Genomic DNA, 20,504 nt, shown 5'->3' with positions numbered 1-20,504 from the left:
CTTAATATGTGTTATTACTGCTGCTTCTTCTCTTTTGTGCATTATACAGTACATTGGGCTGTGCACAAATCCCAGTATGTGTGAGTCGAGGATGCGGACATTGGTAGCTACGGAAATCTCTTCTTCTGCCTGTGTAGATCTGCCTCTCCTGTTATACCAGACTTACATACTGTATCACCAGCATTGGTTAATATCATTTATCCCCCATTGTCCGGTGCATGTTCACTTGGTGGCAAATATTCAGCCATATCTGATTAGGAACCTTTTCTTTTAGGGAAATGTGATAAAGATTGTCTGGAATTCTTATCTTCGACATGTTCTGGAGCCACAAACAGAAGGAAACAGCTTAAAACAGTGATCCCCAACCAGTAGCTCGCGAGCAACATGTTGCTCTCCGAACCCTTCGATGTTGCTCTCGGTGTCCTCAAAGCAGGTGGTTATTTTTGAATTTCTGGCTTGGAGACAAGTTTTAATTGCATAAAGACTATGTATAGTGCCAAGTAGAGCCTCCTGTAGGCTTCCAGTCCACATAGGGGCTACCAAATAGCCAATCACAGCCTTTATTTGGCATGCCACGGGACTTTTACAGGCTTGTGTTGCTCCCCAACTCTTTTTACATTTGCATGTGGCTCACGGGTAAAAAAGGTTGGGGACCCCTGGCTTAAAATATAAATGTTTATTGAACTTTGCTGTCAGTTTTCCACCACTGCTACAATAGGTGGGTTCTGCCTCTAACACAGGGTTTTTATTCAAGAACCACAAGTGCTGTTGTGTTTGGAGTTTTACATTGAAGTCAGCAAGTTAATGTGAGGTGCACAAAATACATGTGTAGTTGTACTGAGTTGCGACAATGACATTTTTATAGAAAAAAATCCAATGTCCCTTTTCTAATATGAATCCATGGGCATAATTTCACAAATATATGCTCACTAACACCCAAAATGTTGCAGCCACTGAAGGGGTAGATTTAATATACTTTCATAATATATAACTTTGGGACTCAGAGCACAATTTGCAAAATAAAAGGTTTCACAGCACAAAAACAATTCCTATAAGTGTCCCTCTAAAAATTCCTTGCTGGCTTTATGAACAGTACATGCTGCTAAGTGCCCATATAGTCAGGCAGTGGCATTCCATGGACACGAGCCCCGTCCTGTAGCTTTTACCTTAGACCGGCAAAGCCAGTTTGGAGCTGCTATAAGTTAAAGTGCCACACAGGAGCTGAAATCTGCCTGCTGAAATACACATCCTGAAAATCAACCCAATTCACCTCCTGTGTAGCACCAGCCTAAGGAGCAGACAAAGCCTGTGAGTTTCTTCTGGAAGAATAACTACAGGGCAATACAGAGAACTCATAATAAAAAATAATATTGATCAATGCACATTCCCTGGTTCCCTGCTCCTATAAACATTTGTGCCCTAAAATCAACCTTTCTTTTTTTATTATCCTGTTATACTGTATTTATAGCATGGCACCAATATTCAGTAGCACTTGAGATTATACAAGTTTCAGTGCTTGCCCCTGTGGAGCTTACAATCTAAGGATCCTGTCAGTCACACACACACGCAGCTATGGATCATTTTACCAGGAGAAAGTTAAAGGGGTGGTTCACCTTAGTCAACTTTCAGTATTTTATTGAATAGCTAATTCTAAGCAAATTTTCAATTGGTCTTCATCATCCATTCCTTATAGTATTTTAATCATTTGCCTTTTTATTCTGATTCTTTCAAAACCAACCTCTCTGATAGGATGAGTGTCCTAAAATAAACTGTGCTCATAATGTATAACCCATTGGGTTGTAAACACAGAGACCTAATTGCAGTTTTAGTAAGAGTAGTTAGTGTAATATTGTATGCAGTATGAGTGGAATGCTGAAGCACTTTTCACCAGTATACCTGCACTTCCAGTCCCTCATTACAACCCTTTTGAAGATATTTCTAAGTTTTTAAAATGTCAAATAGATTTATTTGATTGTTCCTTCCTTTTTTTTTTTTTCTTTGAAAACAAAAAATATTTTTAATGTTGTCTTATGTAAATGTGATTGGAATATCATGTCCAATATTTGGCCATTGATGTAAATGAATGCCTGTGGTGTCTTAGCCTGAAATTTGCCTTTCATATTTCCCAGGTACTGCCAGACACTACATCCCATTGTGGATGCTGAACGTTTGAGTTCTTGAAAAAGAAAGGATACAGTAAACTGTAGAAATAACCACATACAAAATGATTAATCATTCAACAGTCCAAAGGCTGCTAGTCACAACATCTTAAGTGATATAGTAGTAATTTGGACTATACGAAGTGGTGCTTATAGCAGCGTGGCCACTTTCTTAGGTGCTTCTAATTATGATTGGTGCTTAAATATGTATGTGCTTGAATAGGAATACTGGAAATGCATGAGACAATGATTGTGACGGCTCAGAAAATGTTTTTTACACATCAGTGTAGCTGGGGCTTTTTAATGCTTAATGTGTTGAACCTATATTCAATTGTAAATTAAAAAAAATAATTATTTGAAGAAAATAGGAGCGTATTCCTTATTTTGGTCTAACAATAATATCCTTTTACATGTCAGGAAGTGTCCAGAGCTTTTTTTGTTAATTTATTCTTATGATCAAGGCAGGTATGGGATTAGTTATCCGGAAACCCGTTATCCAGAAAGTTAAGAATTATGGAAAGGTCATCTCCCATAGTAGCAGTACAAACAGATTATTTTATATTCAATTTTTTACAATCTGACATGGGGCTAGACATTTTGTCAATTTCCCAGCTGCCCCAGTCATGTGACTTGTGCCTGCACTTTAGGAGAGAATTGCTTTCTGGCAGGCTGTTGTTTTTCCTTCTCAATGTAACTGAATGTGGCTCAGTGAGACATGGGTTTTTACTATTGCGTGTTGTTCTTAGATCTGCCAGGCAGCTGTTATCTTGTGTTAGGGAGCTGCTATCTGGTTACCTTCCCATTGTTCTTTTGTTTGGCTGCTGGGGGGAAAGGGAGGGGGGTGATATTACTCCAACTTGCAGTACAGCAGTAAAGAGTGATTGAAGTTTATCAGAGCACAAGTCACATGACTTGGGGCAGCTGGGAAATTGACAATATGTCTAGCCCCATGTCAGATTTCAAAATTGAATATAAAAAAATCTGTTTGCTCTTTTGAGAAATGGATTTCAGTGCTGAATTCTGCTGGATCAGTACTATTAACTGATTCATTTTGAAAAAATTTTTTTCCCATGACAGTATCCCTTTAACTCATTGCTGGTAAAGAAAGAGCAGAAATCAAAATAAATGCAGGGGTACTATGAGAAGTAGGGATGCACCGAATGCATCGTTTTGGATTCGGCCGAACCCCCGAATCCTTCGTGAAAGATTCGGCCAAGTACCGAAGCGAATCCTAATTTGCATATGCAAATTAGCGGTGGGAAGGAAAAACATTTTTTTACTTATTCATTGTGTGATTAAAAGTCACACAATTTCCCTCCCCGCCCCTGATTTGTATATGCAAATTAGGATTTGGTTCGGCCAGGGAGAAGGATTCGGCAGAATCCAAATCCTGTTGAAAAAGGCAGAAATCTGGCCGAATCCGGAACCAAATCCTGAATTCAGTGCATCCCTAATGAGAAGGAGGCCCATTTGAGCGCCAACCCTTGCATTAACTAGGTTAAGTGACCCTTGGAATTAAGTATTTGTGTCTCACTGTTTTGAAAAAAGCTGATATAAAGTAGGTCTTTGTAGAAATTTTTGTAAATTCTCTGGTTAAGCGTCTGATAACTTGCAGTGCACATGTGGATTCTATAGACATATTATATTCATTCATAAATCGGCAATATATTCTGCAGCACTGTAAGTAAAACAGTTTGCATACAAACTAACTGATAGAGGTAATGAGTATCCTGCCAACAATCTAAGGAATGCAATGGCCTTGTCCACCCAAGGGCCACTCAGTGATTTGTCCACAAGAGTGATGCAGTGTCAGTGATAAAGTGTACTTGTAGCCTCCAAACATAAACATTCAAATCCTCACTGTTCCCATGGGAAGCCCAAGTCTACCTTTCAGTTAGGGTATAGGGAAACTCAGCTTCAGGGCTTGGTAGTTATAAAGTGTCATCACTAGTCAATGGAACTGTCACTGAGAATGAATCAATGTGCATTTATATATATTGTTTGCAGTTTGAACCATTATGTGTAAAGCAAGTGGCTTATTATACACACGGCACCATTGGATGTTTCTTTTACTCCGTCTATAGATGGCAGAACATATTTCAGGTCTTGTAACTAAAACATTCACTACACTTTCACTAATTCTGCATACAGAAAATGATACCATATGCTCCAGTTTTAGAGCCAGAAGATTAATACATACACCCTGGTTTTTGTAGGCAGAAGCTTACTGCATTCTTCTCTGGAACACAATAACTAGCTGCAAGGCAAAGGAACAAACATTTCTCCACCTCAAGTTTATGCTACAAAGCCAGTAAATCCAGTGCTGCTCCCCGATTACGTAAATACAAAAGGTGGGATAAGACTCTGATGATCTAATTTTCTAAAATGGTTGTCAAGGCCCATATGCCGCTCACCATAAAGCGCTTTTTTGGTGGTATCAACCTTGGGGCCGGTATGATCCACCCGATCTCCCCATACACGGGACAAGTATATGAAAAGGTAAAAAGATGAGTCTTACCCCACTATCGATGTGATCCGGGTGCTGCTGCCCCGAGTCCGTCACTAAGAGGAACATAATCAGAGCATCAACCGTTTCGGCAGCGCGCTCCGGAACCACCTTGAAGAACCGTACTACTTCCAGATCACAGGTAAAAGCTGGCAATCTTTATTTTCATTTACACATCTGATTTACAAACATAGCGTCTGAGGTCTGACGCGTTTCGTGGCTACGCACTTTCTCAGATGCCTCCTCCTCAAGTTTATACTTGGTGCAAAGGAAATTTCTAAACTGAGTTTAAATCATTATTATTGTCTCTTATTTATATAACGCCAACACATTTATGTAATCCTTTACAAATCAAGTTTTCTTTTTATATTTGAACAGCTGCTACTTATAATGATAATACAATATTACTGTTAACTGGTTATTAAAATTCCTTAAGGTGTCTGAGGACTCATCAGTTGGTTCATTATCATTATTCATAATACTTATGTGGTAGTTCAGACTCAAACCACTGTATGTAATAAAAAGTTTGGGAGCAGTAACCCATAGCAACAAATGATGCTGGCTTTTAAACAAGTGACCAGTAAATTCTACCTGCTGATTGGTCGCTACTGGTTGCTGCTCCTGGGCAAACTTAGTGCCTTTTATTGCATAACCCTCATAGTATTTCAAAGTATTTGTCTTTGAGGTTGGTCAGCATGTGGCCTTGTGCCTTCCCAGCATTACTAAGCTAATTGTTTTCTTCTGGAATATAGAATTCGTGTATACTTGCCAGATGTCACTTCCTTTGAGAGATTCCAACGATTCTGTGGATCCACTGTGATTTGATTTTAGTGTTTCCCTAAAGGGTTTAGAATGCCACGGAATTAACTAGCACTAAACAAACCTGGTGGATGAGTGGGGAAACGTTTTCAAGATTACTCCTCAAGTCCACAGTGTAAAGAATGAAAAGCCAATGCTAACAGGTATGTATTTTATTTTGTGCATATTACAGTTTTGAAGATGGTTTCCGTCTTAAAGTACCAGCAATATTTCCATAAGGAATGTCAGCAGGCATCAAGACCTGTTTTAAGACATAAACATAATATGCATTAAATGAATGTTACCTAGTAGGCATATGTAACTTTATTCTGGTTTAAATTATCTCCTGGCTACTTATTTTTTTATATTCTCCAGTGTATGAACTGATCTGCCCCTAGACATTATGGAAAATAACACATGGGATGGTTGTCCGTATTTTTTCCACCCATGAGCTTTGCTACTTGGTGGCCAGTAAAATGCTCCACTGAGCTGAATGGCAATTGCCTGTACTCTGCAGGTGTACTCGCAGGTGTACTCGCAGGTCAGATGGTGTGTATTGTCTGACTTTGCAACTTTAGCTACCAACACACAAAGCCTGTGGCCTATGGCACACACAGAGAAATGCAGCAGGCAAAATGCCCAAAAAGCACCACCTCTGCCTTAAGCCTAAGGGTGATATTCATTTCCACCTCCAGTTATTCGTGTTCAGGAGAAGCCGAAAACTAGAGTTAATCTAATAAAAGAACTGTACTTTCTCCATGCCGTCAACGTCAGTGAATTCCTTTCATGTAATGTTCATGCCGCCCCTTTCACAGGGGGAGTGATTAAGGGGCCAATTCGATTGAATTCGATCGCTATTCAATTAGAATTCGGCCGAATACAGACCTATTTGATCAAAAAACAGACCTATTCGACCCAAAAAAACTTTGACTTAATTTCGGTTGGTTTTTTTGAATTTGAATTTCGAAGTTTTTTCAATTCTAAATTCGACCCTTGATAAATATGCTCCTAAAAGTTTCCATAGCGCAATATGTGTAGTTTTACCTCATCCTGGTTGGTCAGGCCCATTTTGCTCATGTCAATGGTAAAATAGTGTTTGTTAGGAAGGATAATTTCAATTTCTTCAATCTGCAAACAATGGAGACCACATTAAAATGAATGTATACAATAAATAGCATGGCCATTTTTAACTCTTGTTTTCAAAATATCTTGTTTAATCTCAGTCCAACCTAGTTCAAATGATTCTAGCAGATTTGGATGGCAAGAGTCTATATGTTTGTAGCTGAATATTATTTACTACCATTTCTCTCTATGATTCCATGTTCTCCATAACTATTGTCCATATCTTATACAGCCACATCTCACTCCCTCTAAACTTAATCAAATCCTAAATAATTTGCTTATTATAAATAATGGGGGTAAAATTCCCTTTTTCTTTGGATTTTTCAGGAAAAATTTCCAGGAAAGTGTATTAATAAATAAGCCAAAAAAAAAACGTGTGGATTTGGTCGATTTTTTTTTTCAGAAAATATTGTGGTAAATTCAGACTTTGATAAATAACCCCCAATGTGTTCCTGTCCTGTAGTTAAGTCTGTTGTCATGCTGCCCATTTTTTTTACTAGTTCAGCTTTCCAAAAATGAGCCAACAATGCAGTTGTTATAGATGGGCAGCTTTTATAGGCCTACCCCACAATGTTGATTGTTATACAGCAAAGTGTGTCATAAATACACTCATCACAAAGATCAGTTTCATTGTCTTACTAAGCAGCTCGTTTTGTGTTGGTTTAGCCTTAGACATGGTAACTGAGTCAGTTATCAGAAATACAATGCACATCCATCAATATGTTACATAGACGACTTTGTTACTTTGGATTCTATAAAGCAGATAATACCTCAGGAATCTTCTGTAGGCTCAGCACCTGGATGTCATAAAGAGTCTTCTGCACAGATGGAGAATATTCTCCTTTGTCATAAGGACCAGCAAATGTATCAAGTATGGTTTCCACTATGGTTTTCCTTAAAGCAAGGATTACATCTTTAGACTTAAGTAAATATGATATAGAAAAAAATGATATTAGTGTAGAATTACTTAATAGTAGCCTACATGCAGGCTAGTAAAGATCATGCAATAACTAGGAAATCAGGCTTGAATACCAGCCAGCTCTTCTGCTGTATGTATAAGTATTTCATATTCAGATCTGGTCCTGGATTCTGGCTTCTTAATATTCTAAATAAAACGAAAACACCAGAGTAGACCGTGGCATAACTAGGTTTAACTGGGCCCTCCAACAAATTCAATCTAGGGCCCCAAAACATTGCTAAGTTGACCTATTCTACTAAGATATACTGAATTGCTAATTAATTAGGGTCTTACTGGGCCCTCTACACTCCTGGGCCCCCCCCCCATGAACAACAGAGTCTGCTTCCTCTGTAGTTACATCCCTGATTGTAGAGCAGGCTTGTTTCTGGCTCATTGAGCTATATATTGCTGTAATTCAAGTACTCTTACCAAACAGCATCATAATCGGCTACTTTACTGGTGCCATATTTCCATTTGCAGTTAACAATGGTTGAAAAGAAGCGATCTTTCACTTCAGGAAGTGTAGTAAAACGGTCTTTTATAAAACCTTCGAATCCAGATTGGGTAGTCTTCAGAATTCTTAGTTCTTTGATACCAGAGTAAATAGCCGGTTGACCTGTTTGATAAAACCAAAATGTACTATGCAGTGTAAATTAAATAAAATGAGCAATAAACGGTTAAAGAACCTTGCTAATTTTTGATTCTGGAAAAAGAATAATCACCTGCATCTTTTTAGAGTAAGACAACTCTGTCTGGCCATTGCCCACTTATGCTTTTCCTCTGATGGATTTTAGAGTTAAGTGAGACATTTTCAAAGTCTAAATAGCTTTCAAAATGTCTCCAAAGCACTGGAAACATAATTTCTTGCTGCGAGTTACTGCAGTACCCCCTGTAGCCTGTGATGGTGACCCTGTTGCCTACTCAGCCATTAGAAATAGGATGCAGAGGATTATGTCAAAGAAATTGCATGGCATAATGTTGCTTTGTTGGGTTATAGCCTCATTAAACTTGTAGCTCATACTTCCCTTTAAAAGGGCCACTATACCTTCATTCTACAAGACTTTAGGGTGCACATTCACCAGCACAGAAGGAAAATACCAGCTTAATTAATTCCAATTAATTTTCCCTTATAATCATTGGTTACGGATGCATTCTTTCTATATAGCTATAGTTCGTTTTAGTTTTACAACTCAATCAACAATAATTCATGCCTTATTCTGCAAATACTATGGGGGTTATTGGTCCGAATGCCAAAAACTCGAAAAATTTATTACACCCCAAGAATGGAAAACGCCAGAATCCGAAAATGCGGCATCTCGCACCTACCTAGGTTGTATATAATGTAGGGATGCACCGAATCCACTTTTTTGGATTCGGCCGAACCCCCGAATCCTTCACGAAGGATTCGGCCGAATACCGAACCGAATCCAAACCCTAATTTGCATATGCAAATTAGGGGTGGGAAGGGGAAAACATTTTTACTTCCTTGTTTTCTGACAAAAAGTCACGCAATTTCCCTCCCTGCCCCTAATTTGCATATGCAAATTAGGATTCGGATTCGGTTTGGCCGGGCAGAAGGATTCGGCCGAATCCGAATCCTGCTGAAAAAGGCCGAATCCTGGCCGAATCCCAAACCGAATCCTGGATTCGGTGCATCCCTAATATAATGTCAATGGGAGAGGTCTCTATCCTATTTGGAAGTATCTGTGATCTGCACTGGAATTAGCCTGCAAATACGACTATTTTGGACAAAAATCCAAAAAAAAATTCGGGCTTTCCCAAAAAGAGAAAAACTTCGGATTTTCGTTCGATTTTTTACGTGTTTGTTCCATATCCAAATTAAATCATGATTTTTTTTTTTATAATAATAAGTGGATTCTAGTTTGGACTTGTTTTATTTAAATTGTCCGAACTATTCAGATTTTGATAAACAAGTCGCTTAAAGGATAAAAGCACCCACAAGTGATTAAAGCTAGTAAAGCTGCGTAATATACCATTTTAATTGTTAAATCATCTTTACTATTGCTTCTTTGGAACTCCATAACCTTGGTCCTGTGTTAGGAATAGAACCATGGCTTACCTCCTTTTTGTTGTTGTAGCTCACAGAAGTGAACCCCTTCAGGTGAATAAATAAATGCATGGACATGGCTCATTCCATTCTGGAACAGAAGAAAGACATGTTCTTCTCTGCAACTTTCAGTTGCCATATTATTCCAAAAAGCAATAAATATCTTAATTAACAGGACTCTTTTCTTACCTTTTCAATACGCCTCCATGGAGCTTCCTCGATAAAAACTTTCACGTCAGTAACATGGTTAAAGGAGGTGAGAAAATGTCTTGCTAGCTCCATGGAAAATTCTTCTATTGTTTTAATCTGTGAATCGATATTTTGTTTTTAGTATTTCAGCATCACATGTGAACTGCTCGGATCTTCCTAATAGATCTCTAACTTCCCAGCCTGCAGAGAAGCTCATTATTCTCTATACAGCACATCAGTCACAGCTTTAATCATCATCATCATCATTTATTTATATAGTGCCAGCAAGTTGTGCAGTGCTTTAGATTAATTAACAGCAAAACATGGGTCTTACATTAATTTAACAAGCAGAATTAAAATAGGATCAGAGGGCCCTGCTCACAAGACAATATAGCTTAATGTCCCTCGCAGTGGGCAAAGTACAGAAAAAGGCCAATCACGGCTTATCTTTGCACTTTACACACTGCATGGAGCATTGTATATGAGCCCTACAGTTTCTGAGTGGCCATCACCTTTACATTTAGAATTCATTCTTTTGTTTCTCAACAGCAGACAGAGTGGAAATAAACCAGTTAGAAATAGTTACCCCTTTGAGTTTAGTCAAGGCATAGATGGTATTTTTAATTGTGTCTGTAGGAATAATGTCAGCATTATCTCCCTCCAAATAATCCTTCTTGGACTTTAAGGTAAGTTGAACAGAGGCTTCAATTTCTTTAATAAAATGTTGCTTTCCATTCCTCTTGATTTGAAGGACTTTAACTGCATTTTTGCCATAGCCTGTGTCAGCAAACTCAACATCTGAATTCTAGAAACAAAATGCGTTGTATGTTAAAGCATTTATTCATTGATTCAGTCAGATTCAATACCAACAATGTAAAAATACCAGTCAAATAGTTATGACCCTTTATACACTTTTTTTATTCATACAAATGGAGACCAAGACAATAACGTATGCATAGAGCTGCTATGTATAGGACGTGGTATACTGGTCATATAATGTATATGTTTATATATATTTGCATAAATCTCCAGGCAGTAAATATATTGCAAACCCCCTATCACCAGAACCATAGGAACCTGGCATGAATGCCCTCTTTCCTACTACTGATTAACTAGTAATACAACCAATGCTAACAACTCTTGAAGGATTACAGCATTTTAATAGCACAATAGATCTAGAAACTACTGAAAGTAGAAAATGAATATACATTGTAAAATGTGCAGAGAGCCACTCTGAACTTGATGGACTTTGTTTTTTTTCAACCCAATTTAACTATGTCACTATCTTTCTATTCAGGCCCGATCCTATATATGTTCCAGTCTCTTATTCAAATATGCAAATTGTCTCAGAATATCACTCTCTACATCATACTAAAAGTTAACTTTCTCTACCAAGGTAATGGAGACCCTAGCCACTGAACTGGGCACACCACAAATAGTTGACCCATTGGTTTGTCTCCTGGGAGTGATTGACGATCTAATACCTACCAACGTGGCCAGAACTCGGTTAAGGTCCCTTATGTTCTACGCCAAAAAAAGCAGTCGTGCACTGGATGGGGAATACCCCTCATACCTTTCTGGAGATGTCTGATAGACGGAGCTCTTGCTTTAATTAAACTGATGTATGAAACAAGAGAGGCACCAGACAAATTCGACAAAGTGTGGGGGGCCTGGTGTGACCCAGACTCCCTGGAACACACACATGACCTATACCTCTTTGCTGTATAGCCTCATTTCCCTATAGGGACCAATAACAGCTGTTAACGAAAATGGCTATTGACATGACGCTGTATCTGCACCAACATAATTTGCAGCTATTATAACCAATCACAACTGAGACATGTATATTATTTTTGTTTGGGATTGTTTGTTTTGTGTTGTTAAAACAATAAATAATCATAAAATATCAACCTTGCTTTCATAATAAGAAATTGACCTTGAGTGAACTCACAGTCACAACTCGATTTTTAATTTAAGAAAGAACTCAAATGTAAAAAACTCGAATCAGTGTGGCTGGGGTTAGAGTCCTGCAGCGGGTCGGGTACCTGTGGGTTACCAACAAAAAAGCGGGCACCCTTACGAATGAGGGGAGGATTTTCAGGTGCGGGTATACCTGCGGTTCTGCGGGTTGCGTTGCAGGTCTCATCTAAATTTCTTATCTTTTGTAATATTGTCTATATTTTACTCCTTTTAAAGGTTTACAAAATGTGTTTCTGTCCCCACCCACTTTTTATGACTACACTTCCAGTTTGCAGCACCATCACTTCCTGTTTGATGTGGTCGGCGGGTCAGGTAGCAGATCAAAGTGGGTAAATATGCGGGTTGCAGTTCGGGTCGCGGGCTGTGGGTTGCAAGTTTGGGTAGGGTCCGAGTCTTACAAATTGGTTCCGCTGGGGTGAAAAACTCAAATTGATCGAGTTTTCGAGCGAAACCCACTGGAAAAAACCCGAACATCATGAAGGCTGTTAACATTTTCAAATGGTCCAAGGGACCTCTGCCGTTAACTTCTACATGACCTCGACAGGGTTTAGATGGTGTATTTTCGGATTCAATCGATTTCCAGCTTTGGGGTATAATAAATCTTGAAAAATGCAAGTTTTTTTAAAAAACCTTAAATATTTTGAGGTTTTTTTTAACCCAAAGAGTCGATTTTTAAAAACTTGAATATTTTGTGTAAAACAACAACTCGACCTTTGATAAAATAACCCCCTGAAAGTTAACTCAAAGGCAAACATCTCCTTTAAAGGGGACCCGTTACCCAAAAAAATTATTCACAATCCTATTTTATCACATTAGTCAAGCAAAATGAAATTTAATTACACTATATGAATTATTTGAATCTTGTTTCCTTCAGTCTGGGATTTCAAAATTATAGAAAGCAGGCAGGAGCCATTTTGTGGACACTGTTATTAAGACAAGCCTTGTATCATCTCAAAATCTTGTTTGTGCACCAGAATGGCAGACCTGATGTCCATCCCTTGCCCTGGCTACACAATTAAATGGTAAAGAGAACGGGGGAATGTGGGGAGAGCAATGACATCTAGGAAGTGCTGAATGGAAAGTGAAAGTAATTGTCTGTCCCGCCTCTATGCCACGGGCATAGAGCAGTGGCAGACAATATTTGATTGACAGCTGAGATTTTTAAATGAGCTTTCAACAGCTATGAATGCTTTAATAAAAAATAGAAATTGGATTTCATGTTTAATTTGAAAAGGACTTTTATTATACAGATTTTTGTGTCTGGCTGGCAGGTCCACTTTAACTTTTCTTACATTGGTTAATGTAACATAAAAGCTTTAGACTGGATGTATATGGCACATCAAGTTACACATCTTAGGGTAAGGCCACACCTAGCGATTCGGGGAGATTTAGTCGCCTGCCGACTAATTGCCTCTTCTTTGGGGTGACTATGAACAGAGAGCAATCTTCCAAGCTTTTAAACTTGACCTGCATTCTTTACAACACAGACAGGACCCACTGGACACAATATAACCCTGTAATGATATCCATTTTTTGAATACCACGTGTAAATATTCCAATCAGTAGTCAAAAAGGAGGTTACATATGCTCTAAAACCTGAGAAACAGACCTTCCAATAAAAAAAGGAAAATTTTCAATACATACCATGCATTTCTCATATTCCTGGCTCATAGCCATTATAACAGAGAGAATAGATCAGACACAATCAGTCGCTGAATCAATATAACAAGTCTGCCAAAGAATAACATTGAATAACACTGATGTGTCATATTTATAGTCAATCACTTAACAGACTGGTTTTGAAATACAATGTTTCCTATAATTATCATGTCATTGGTGCCTGAATGTTTGTAGAGTTGGAAGATCAGAAGAGCATTTCAGCCTTAAGTGTCTGACACAAAGAAGCAGGTTTAATAAGTTGTAGTAAATGCAGTAGCAAAAGTAAATTCAGTGCCCATCTGGCACGAAACGTGTTAGGCTATAAATGTCCTAATAAACATTTTAAAATTGTATAACTACTTTTGCTACTGCATTTACTATTGGTGGGCCTCTTCACTCTAAGGGTTAATAACCTTCAACAGCATCTGTTTTGGACTCATTTTATAAAAGAGCTACCTTTTGCAGTTTCCTGTAACAATCCTACACTTATCTTATCTTAAAGGACCAGTAACATAAAAAAAAGTCTTCTTTTTTAAATTTGTTTCTTTGTAATGAAAAAAACCCACCAAGACAGTTTTAACTTTTAAATCGCAAAGCTTTTATTAAGAAATTACTTACCGATTCTCTGCATGTGCTCCTCTTCAGAAATGGCGACAGGTCGACGATCCATTGTGCGGTGCTCGATTTCTCCTCCCTGGTTATCTCCTATAGAAGTCAGGGAGGAGGGATTGAGCGCCGCACAATGGATCGTCGCCTTGTCGCCGTTTCTGAAGAGGAGCGCATGCAGAGAATCGGTAAGTAATGTGTAAACAAATGGGTTTGTAAGTTATGTCAAGGGTATAATTAGCTTAAAGAGCAATAAGAACAAGTTGGAACTGGCATCCTGTCTGCTGTGTCTTTCTTGTTCCCAAGCTCGTATTCTCCCAGCCGGAGGGATCTGTTCCAGATTTGCATTCACACGTTCAGGAACCCTAACATTCATTTGTTGTGAGTTTTACCATTTTTGGCAACCTTTGGACTGGCTTTTTTTGTGATGAGACGGCATGGATAGGGTTGAAAGCTGTCCAGATTTCACCCGGACAGCCCAGTTTTTGGAAGGTCTGCCGGGTGAAAAGTTCCTGTCCAGATTTCTAAATTAGGACCAATCGCTGATCGCCACATCCACGTCCTGCCCCTGATGTCAACCGCCCCTGCCTCCTGACTGCACTGCCCCGCCCCCTACGACACTGACCTGCACCCCTATGTCACAGGCCCGCCCACAGCCCATTTTAAAAAAAAAAAGGTGACAACCCTACACATGGAGATATTTCTTGCAACCTCATACTGTATGTATATTTACTCCTTCGAAGCACACATACACAACATTTTTGTTCATTTAGTAAGTTATAAACATGCCCACTTGTGGTTCTCAGTGTGGGGTTGAGGTTCACAAGTTGGCATATATGTTGATTGCAACAAAAACTAAACACATATTTTATTACCCTACACATTACATCTTAACCAGATGGGGCACTGACTGATAAGCCATTTTACTATATTTTGCAATTTTCAAAGTTTTAGTATATTTTCATAAAATGTGTAATTCTTAGTGGCAGATTTACTAAAGGTTGAAGTGACTAACGCTAGCGAAAATTTGCCAGAATGACATCATTTCGGTACTTCACCGATTTACTAACGGTAGCTGGTGTAACTTCGCTAGCGAAAGAGATAGGACTTTCTCAAAAAATAGTCCCAAAAAACGCTTGTGTAGTGTAATGTATTTGCTGCAACATATACGTACATTGAACATTAACTTCCCGCCGAATGCAAGTTAGGCGACGCTAGCGCAACTTCACTTCGCTTGCCACAGTAACGCTAACGCTACTTCGCCAGCAATCGCGCCCTAGAAACAACTTGAATTAGCGTTGTCCTGGCGAATCTACGCCTGGTGAAGTTTTGCGATATGAGCGAAGCCGTCACTGTCCAATTTTCGGAGGTTAGTGAAGTTTTAATATACTTTCAAACAAAATTGTAATTCTCAAGTCTTAGAGGGATGGCACACTAGGCTTTTGGGTGCCATTATCTTCTCAGGGATTAAAAAAGGCAATGCAAATGCTTTCCTCCTGGCTGCGGTGCCCAGGTGGCCCAGGTGCGATCGCACCCCCTGCACCCCACGGTAGTTATACCACTGAGAGTCATCTGTGGGTTATCATGTATTGAGTGGCATTATAGAAATATATAAATATAATTTTGTATTTTGTTTTTATTAACCCAAAATATGTATTTTCTAGAATATGAAAAAAGTATCATTCAGCCCCATCTTATTTGTTGCAAAACAGTAGTAATGCTGGGAAGCTGATTCCCTTTACCTGCATTAGTTTTCATGGACTATCCAATTGGTGATGCCTATACACTGGGTTTTTGAGTGCACTTACAGGGGCCTATTTATCATGCTGTGTAAAATGTGGCGTGAAGCATTACAGGTGATGTTACCCAGGGCAACCTATTAACAATTAGTAACTGGTAAAAAACAAAAGCAAAGATCTGATTGGTTGCTATGAGCAACATCAACTTTTTGCACAGTTTGATACATAGACCCCTTAGATCTCATTTGCCGACCTGTTTAGCTTTTGTTAACTTTTGTACAATCATCCTTGTAACTTTAGACCAACTATCAAGTTTTGAACCTGATGAAGAAACTACCCTCAAAAACGAGATTCATTACAGGGGTGGACATTTAGTAGGTAATGGCCACTTTTATAGTTTTTATAGTTTTCAAAATTCCAGCTTTCAAATGGTCATCGCTGACTCCTATCTAAAAAACAAATACTCTGTACGGCTACAAATATATTGTTATTGCTACTTTTTATTACTCATCTTTCTAGTAAGGTCCTCTCCTATTCATATTCCAGTCTCTTATTCAAATCAATGCATGGTTTCTAGGGTAATTTGGACCCTAGCAACCAGACTGCTGACACTGCAACTGGAGAGCTGCTGAATAAAAAGCTAAATAACTCAAAAACTACAAATAATAAAAAATTAAAACCAATTGCAAATTGTCTCAGAACATCACTTTCTACTTCATACTAAAAGTTAACTCAAAGGTGAACAACAATCCCTTTAAGTTGTGTGTTTAGAAACCATGATTTCCATTTCATGAGATAGATTCAGGCAGAGCTTTGTGACTTTCAGACAGGATTCAGGGTTTTTTTTCCCTACCTACCTAACTACCATTTTATTTTGGGGGAAAATCCAAGTTCCTTCCATGCTCTCTGTAGAAAGGTGACAGCTGGATATGAATGGATAGAAATCCAGAGGCTTACACAGGACATTCCACTAGATAGGTAATCATAAATCAGATTTATAGAGTGCATACATGGCTTGATGTTCAATCCATTGCATATGAATATTAGAGGCAGCAATAAAAGGCAACTGATCTTGCTTAAGTAGCACTTTTTTTACTACTTTCTAACGTTTATACATTGTTTTTAATAAATGCATTATTTTGATGAGTGTATCTTTAATTTTTATGTAGTGCAGTATTTGTTAAACTATGCGCCATGTTTATACCACTGTTAACTAATAACAAACACAAAATATGACACCCTTTTCCCACTAATTGAAGCTGGCACCGGCTGATTTGGGTGTGTTGCGTGAAGGCATGATATATAATGTGACATGGCACTATTCAGTTACTATTATAATGACTGGACACACATTGTAAATATGCAATTGAGGTCTAGAACTTTGCAGACAGGACAGGAGGTTGTACACAATGTTCTCAATGATATTGCAATTACTGACCTGTTTTGGGGTTCATAAGTGAAGGGTTTAAGGCTTCCTCCAGCGACTCAAAAAATAGGTGTTACGCTTGACAAAGGGCTATCTAGCCTGAAAAATGCTGTGCAAATAAAACCACATTGTTTGCAGCTAGTTCTGCAGTTGTAACCTTTCTTGAGAATCCTAATTTGGAGGTGAAGGTGTATTTCAAGAATTGGCTCTGCCTATATCCCCAATTGTTGGTACCTTAGTGGTTGGTCAATTTCTTTATGATTACATTGTTCTTTCTCCAGCAATTGGAGCACTTAGAGATTGCTCTCTAATCCTAAACCTCTTTTAAAATATCCACCTGTCAAATCTAAGCGGCCATTTATGAAGTGCAGAGGGCAAAAAATAGGGGCAAACTGCCATTTTTTGCACCTTTGAGCCTTGACAATTTCAGCTTGTGCAATAAAGTACAAAGACCTGTGCTTCCCTCATGAACACAGTGTTGTAACTAGGTGTCCCCTCACCTACCTCTTAACCTGTGCCTCATTCAGACATACAAGTGAGAGACCCCTATGACAGGTGTTAAGGTCAAGGCACCATTGTAGCCACCAGTGCTTGGCTCTACACCTTATTGTGTGCCCCTTAGTGCTCTAGCAATTGTGTCAGGGGCATATGGAAATGAAGCTCCTACATTTTATTCCTAAGGATTTATATGCAGTTTTGCTGGCCATGTGCAAAAATCCATTTGAACCTCTAAAAGATGGTGCCCTCAGATACCTGACTCAAAAAGCTGTGTTGTACTTCCGGTCAAAGACAGAGTTAGCATTAAGCTCTATTAAGGGTGTCCTTCACCTCCTTTTCCCCTTTCTTAAATGGGCGGTTCACCTTGTTAACCTTTAATATGTTATAGAATGGTCAAATCTAAGCAACTTCTCAATTGGTCCTTGCCTTTTTCTTCTGACTCTTTCCTGCTTTTAAATGTTGGTCACTGACCCCATCTAAAAACAAATGCTCTGTAAAGCTACAAATTCGTTGTTATTGATCCTTTTTATTACTCGTCTTTCGATTCAGACCCTCTCCCAATTATTTTCTGTTCTCCGATTGAAATCAATGCAGGGTTGTTAGGGTAATTTAGACCCCAGCAACCAGATTACTGAGATTGCAAACTGAAGAGATGCTGAATAAAAAGCTGAATAACTCAAAAAAACACAAATAATGAGAAATGAAAAACAATTGCAAATGGTCTCAGAATATCACTCTCTACATCATACTAAAAGTTAATTTAAAGGTGAACCACCCCTTTAAATAACGGGGCTATTCCCCCTCTGTATTGTTAAAATTTGAAATGCAAATTAAAAACTTTTTTTATAAAAAGATATCCATCATAAACACAAGCAAACACATGTTTAAGTATTTCTGTTCATTTATACAGCACCAGCATATTTCCTTAGTGATCATCTAAGGTCTCTATCACATTCATACATAGTAGGGCCAGATTTATCAGGAGCCAATTAATCTGCATGTGAACAGGATTAATGTTTAATGTCCAAACTTTACTTTTCATGGGAATGAAAAAATAATTTTTTTGTATCCTTTCTCTGATACTGACATAAGTTTAATAGTCTACACAAATGTTTTCTATAGTTCTACTTATCAAGGATTGAAGATTTCTGCAAGGCACAGAACCAGAACCGTATTATATTTTTTGGGTCAGTAAAGCCATGCTTCAATCAAAAAGACTAGTTGCTTCCCATAATCATCCTTCAATCGTCAGCATAACCATAGCATGTAGCACTGTGTTCCTATACATATGTATTCAATGTGTAACTAGAGTCTGCTCTATGTAATTTTGAGCTTTCTGGATAACGGATCCCATTTTTATACTAATATCTGCCTAAACCAAGCAGTAAGTACAGGCCACCCTTTGCCTATTGTATCTATATTTACTTACTGTTATTGTATCTATATGTACATCTGTAACCCTGTTTGTAACGTTGGTACGGGTGAACCCTGGGTGTTGAATATAATAAGCATGCGAGGAATGGGTGAGGGAAAAAACAAGATTGGGAACCACTGATCTAACACGTCAAAAAGACTGGATGATTTCCAGTTGGCTGAACCTGCATCCAGTTGAAAAACAAGTTAATCATAATGGGAGGAGGCTACAGACTGGGCCACAGTCACATGAACTAATTAAGACTGAAATGTGAGCTTACGTGACTTCTGCCATCTAACCACTACAAAATCTTAACAATGAAAAAAGAATGACGTATTACTTAGTATGAATTCTTCATTATTTTTCATTACACTTATTTCGTCTGCATTATTCTTTTATACTGAACAACAGATACAAGTGTAAGTCTTTGAATGAACAGAATTGTCTAACATTATGTTTAAACGTAAAATAGGTTTTCATCTGCTATGGAATTTAAGAGATTAAACACACATGCATGGTAAATCCAACAAGAACTCTGAGAGATAATGCCTCTGCCATAAATAAACCCAAGCACCATAACTTTAAGGCTTATAAGAACATTATACAGCAGTAACCTTTTCAAGAATTCGCAAGTGGTCAACATATTGATTTTCCTGGTATCCTTGGTGGACAATGGAAACTGGTCATTTACAAAGTTATTTACAAAAATGTTTAAAAAATTAAAATCAATAGAAAGTGCTCTATATCCCCACATATGATTTTGCTCAGTAAACCAAACCATCTTAATCAAGGGCAGTGATATTTAAAATAAAATGAAAAGATTCCCAATATAGTCATTTAAGATATTTTTCCTGGCAGTTTTGACATTTGCCAGCCTACCTTTAATAGACGTCCATGGTACTGCGCCATTGTTCCTGAGATTGTGCAAAGACACTGTTAAAGCTAATGGCTGTGACCAAATGCAAACTTCACTTGGCTTGAAGCTTTCTGTACTGTACTGGAAGATTCAGCCAATCAGATTTTATTTGCTCACTTTACAGTGATTGCAATAGTCCAATAGTAAAAGAATCTGACATTTTATTTGTGGTCAGTTACCTTTTAACTTTTGGAAGCCTTTGAGTAATTTTTGACAGCATGTACAAATATTAACTACACTAAAAGAAATGGTAATTTGTCTTCTGGGAACAAATGGATATTTGATATTTTTTTAAAAGATATTTGTTGGTAATACACAGTACTTGATTTTTAAAAAATATTTTTGGTGACATACAGACATAAGGGTATTTTGGCTTTCTCTGCATTCCAGGTTCACATAAGCATGACAATATATATTAAGGTGACCAGATTTCTGGAAAGAAATCCGGGACAGGGGAGAATGCTGC

At 38.2% G+C, this 20,504-nt stretch overlaps 1 protein-coding gene across 2 annotated transcripts; it reads right to left on the bottom strand.

Moving 5' to 3' along the window:
- Window positions 1–5,621: 5,621 nt before the first annotated feature.
- Window positions 5,622–20,074, bottom strand: uox.L (urate oxidase L homeolog). Of its 2 annotated transcripts, none has more exon segments than NM_001090165.1 (8): window positions 5,622–5,725; window positions 6,508–6,591; window positions 7,356–7,479; window positions 7,973–8,159; window positions 9,624–9,702; window positions 9,801–9,917; window positions 10,387–10,605; window positions 20,002–20,074. In NM_001090165.1, coding segments are annotated over 8 exon segments (915 nt in total). In that variant the 5' UTR covers window positions 20,032–20,074; the 3' UTR covers window positions 5,622–5,650.
- Window positions 20,075–20,504: the final 430 nt, after the last annotated feature.

The sequence above is a fragment of the Xenopus laevis genome, chromosome 4L, assembly GCF_017654675.1.
Source record: "Xenopus laevis strain J_2021 chromosome 4L, Xenopus_laevis_v10.1, whole genome shotgun sequence".
Classification (NCBI taxonomy): domain Eukaryota; kingdom Metazoa; phylum Chordata; class Amphibia; order Anura; family Pipidae; genus Xenopus; species Xenopus laevis.
This window is presented reverse-complemented; position numbering and strand designations above follow the sequence as displayed.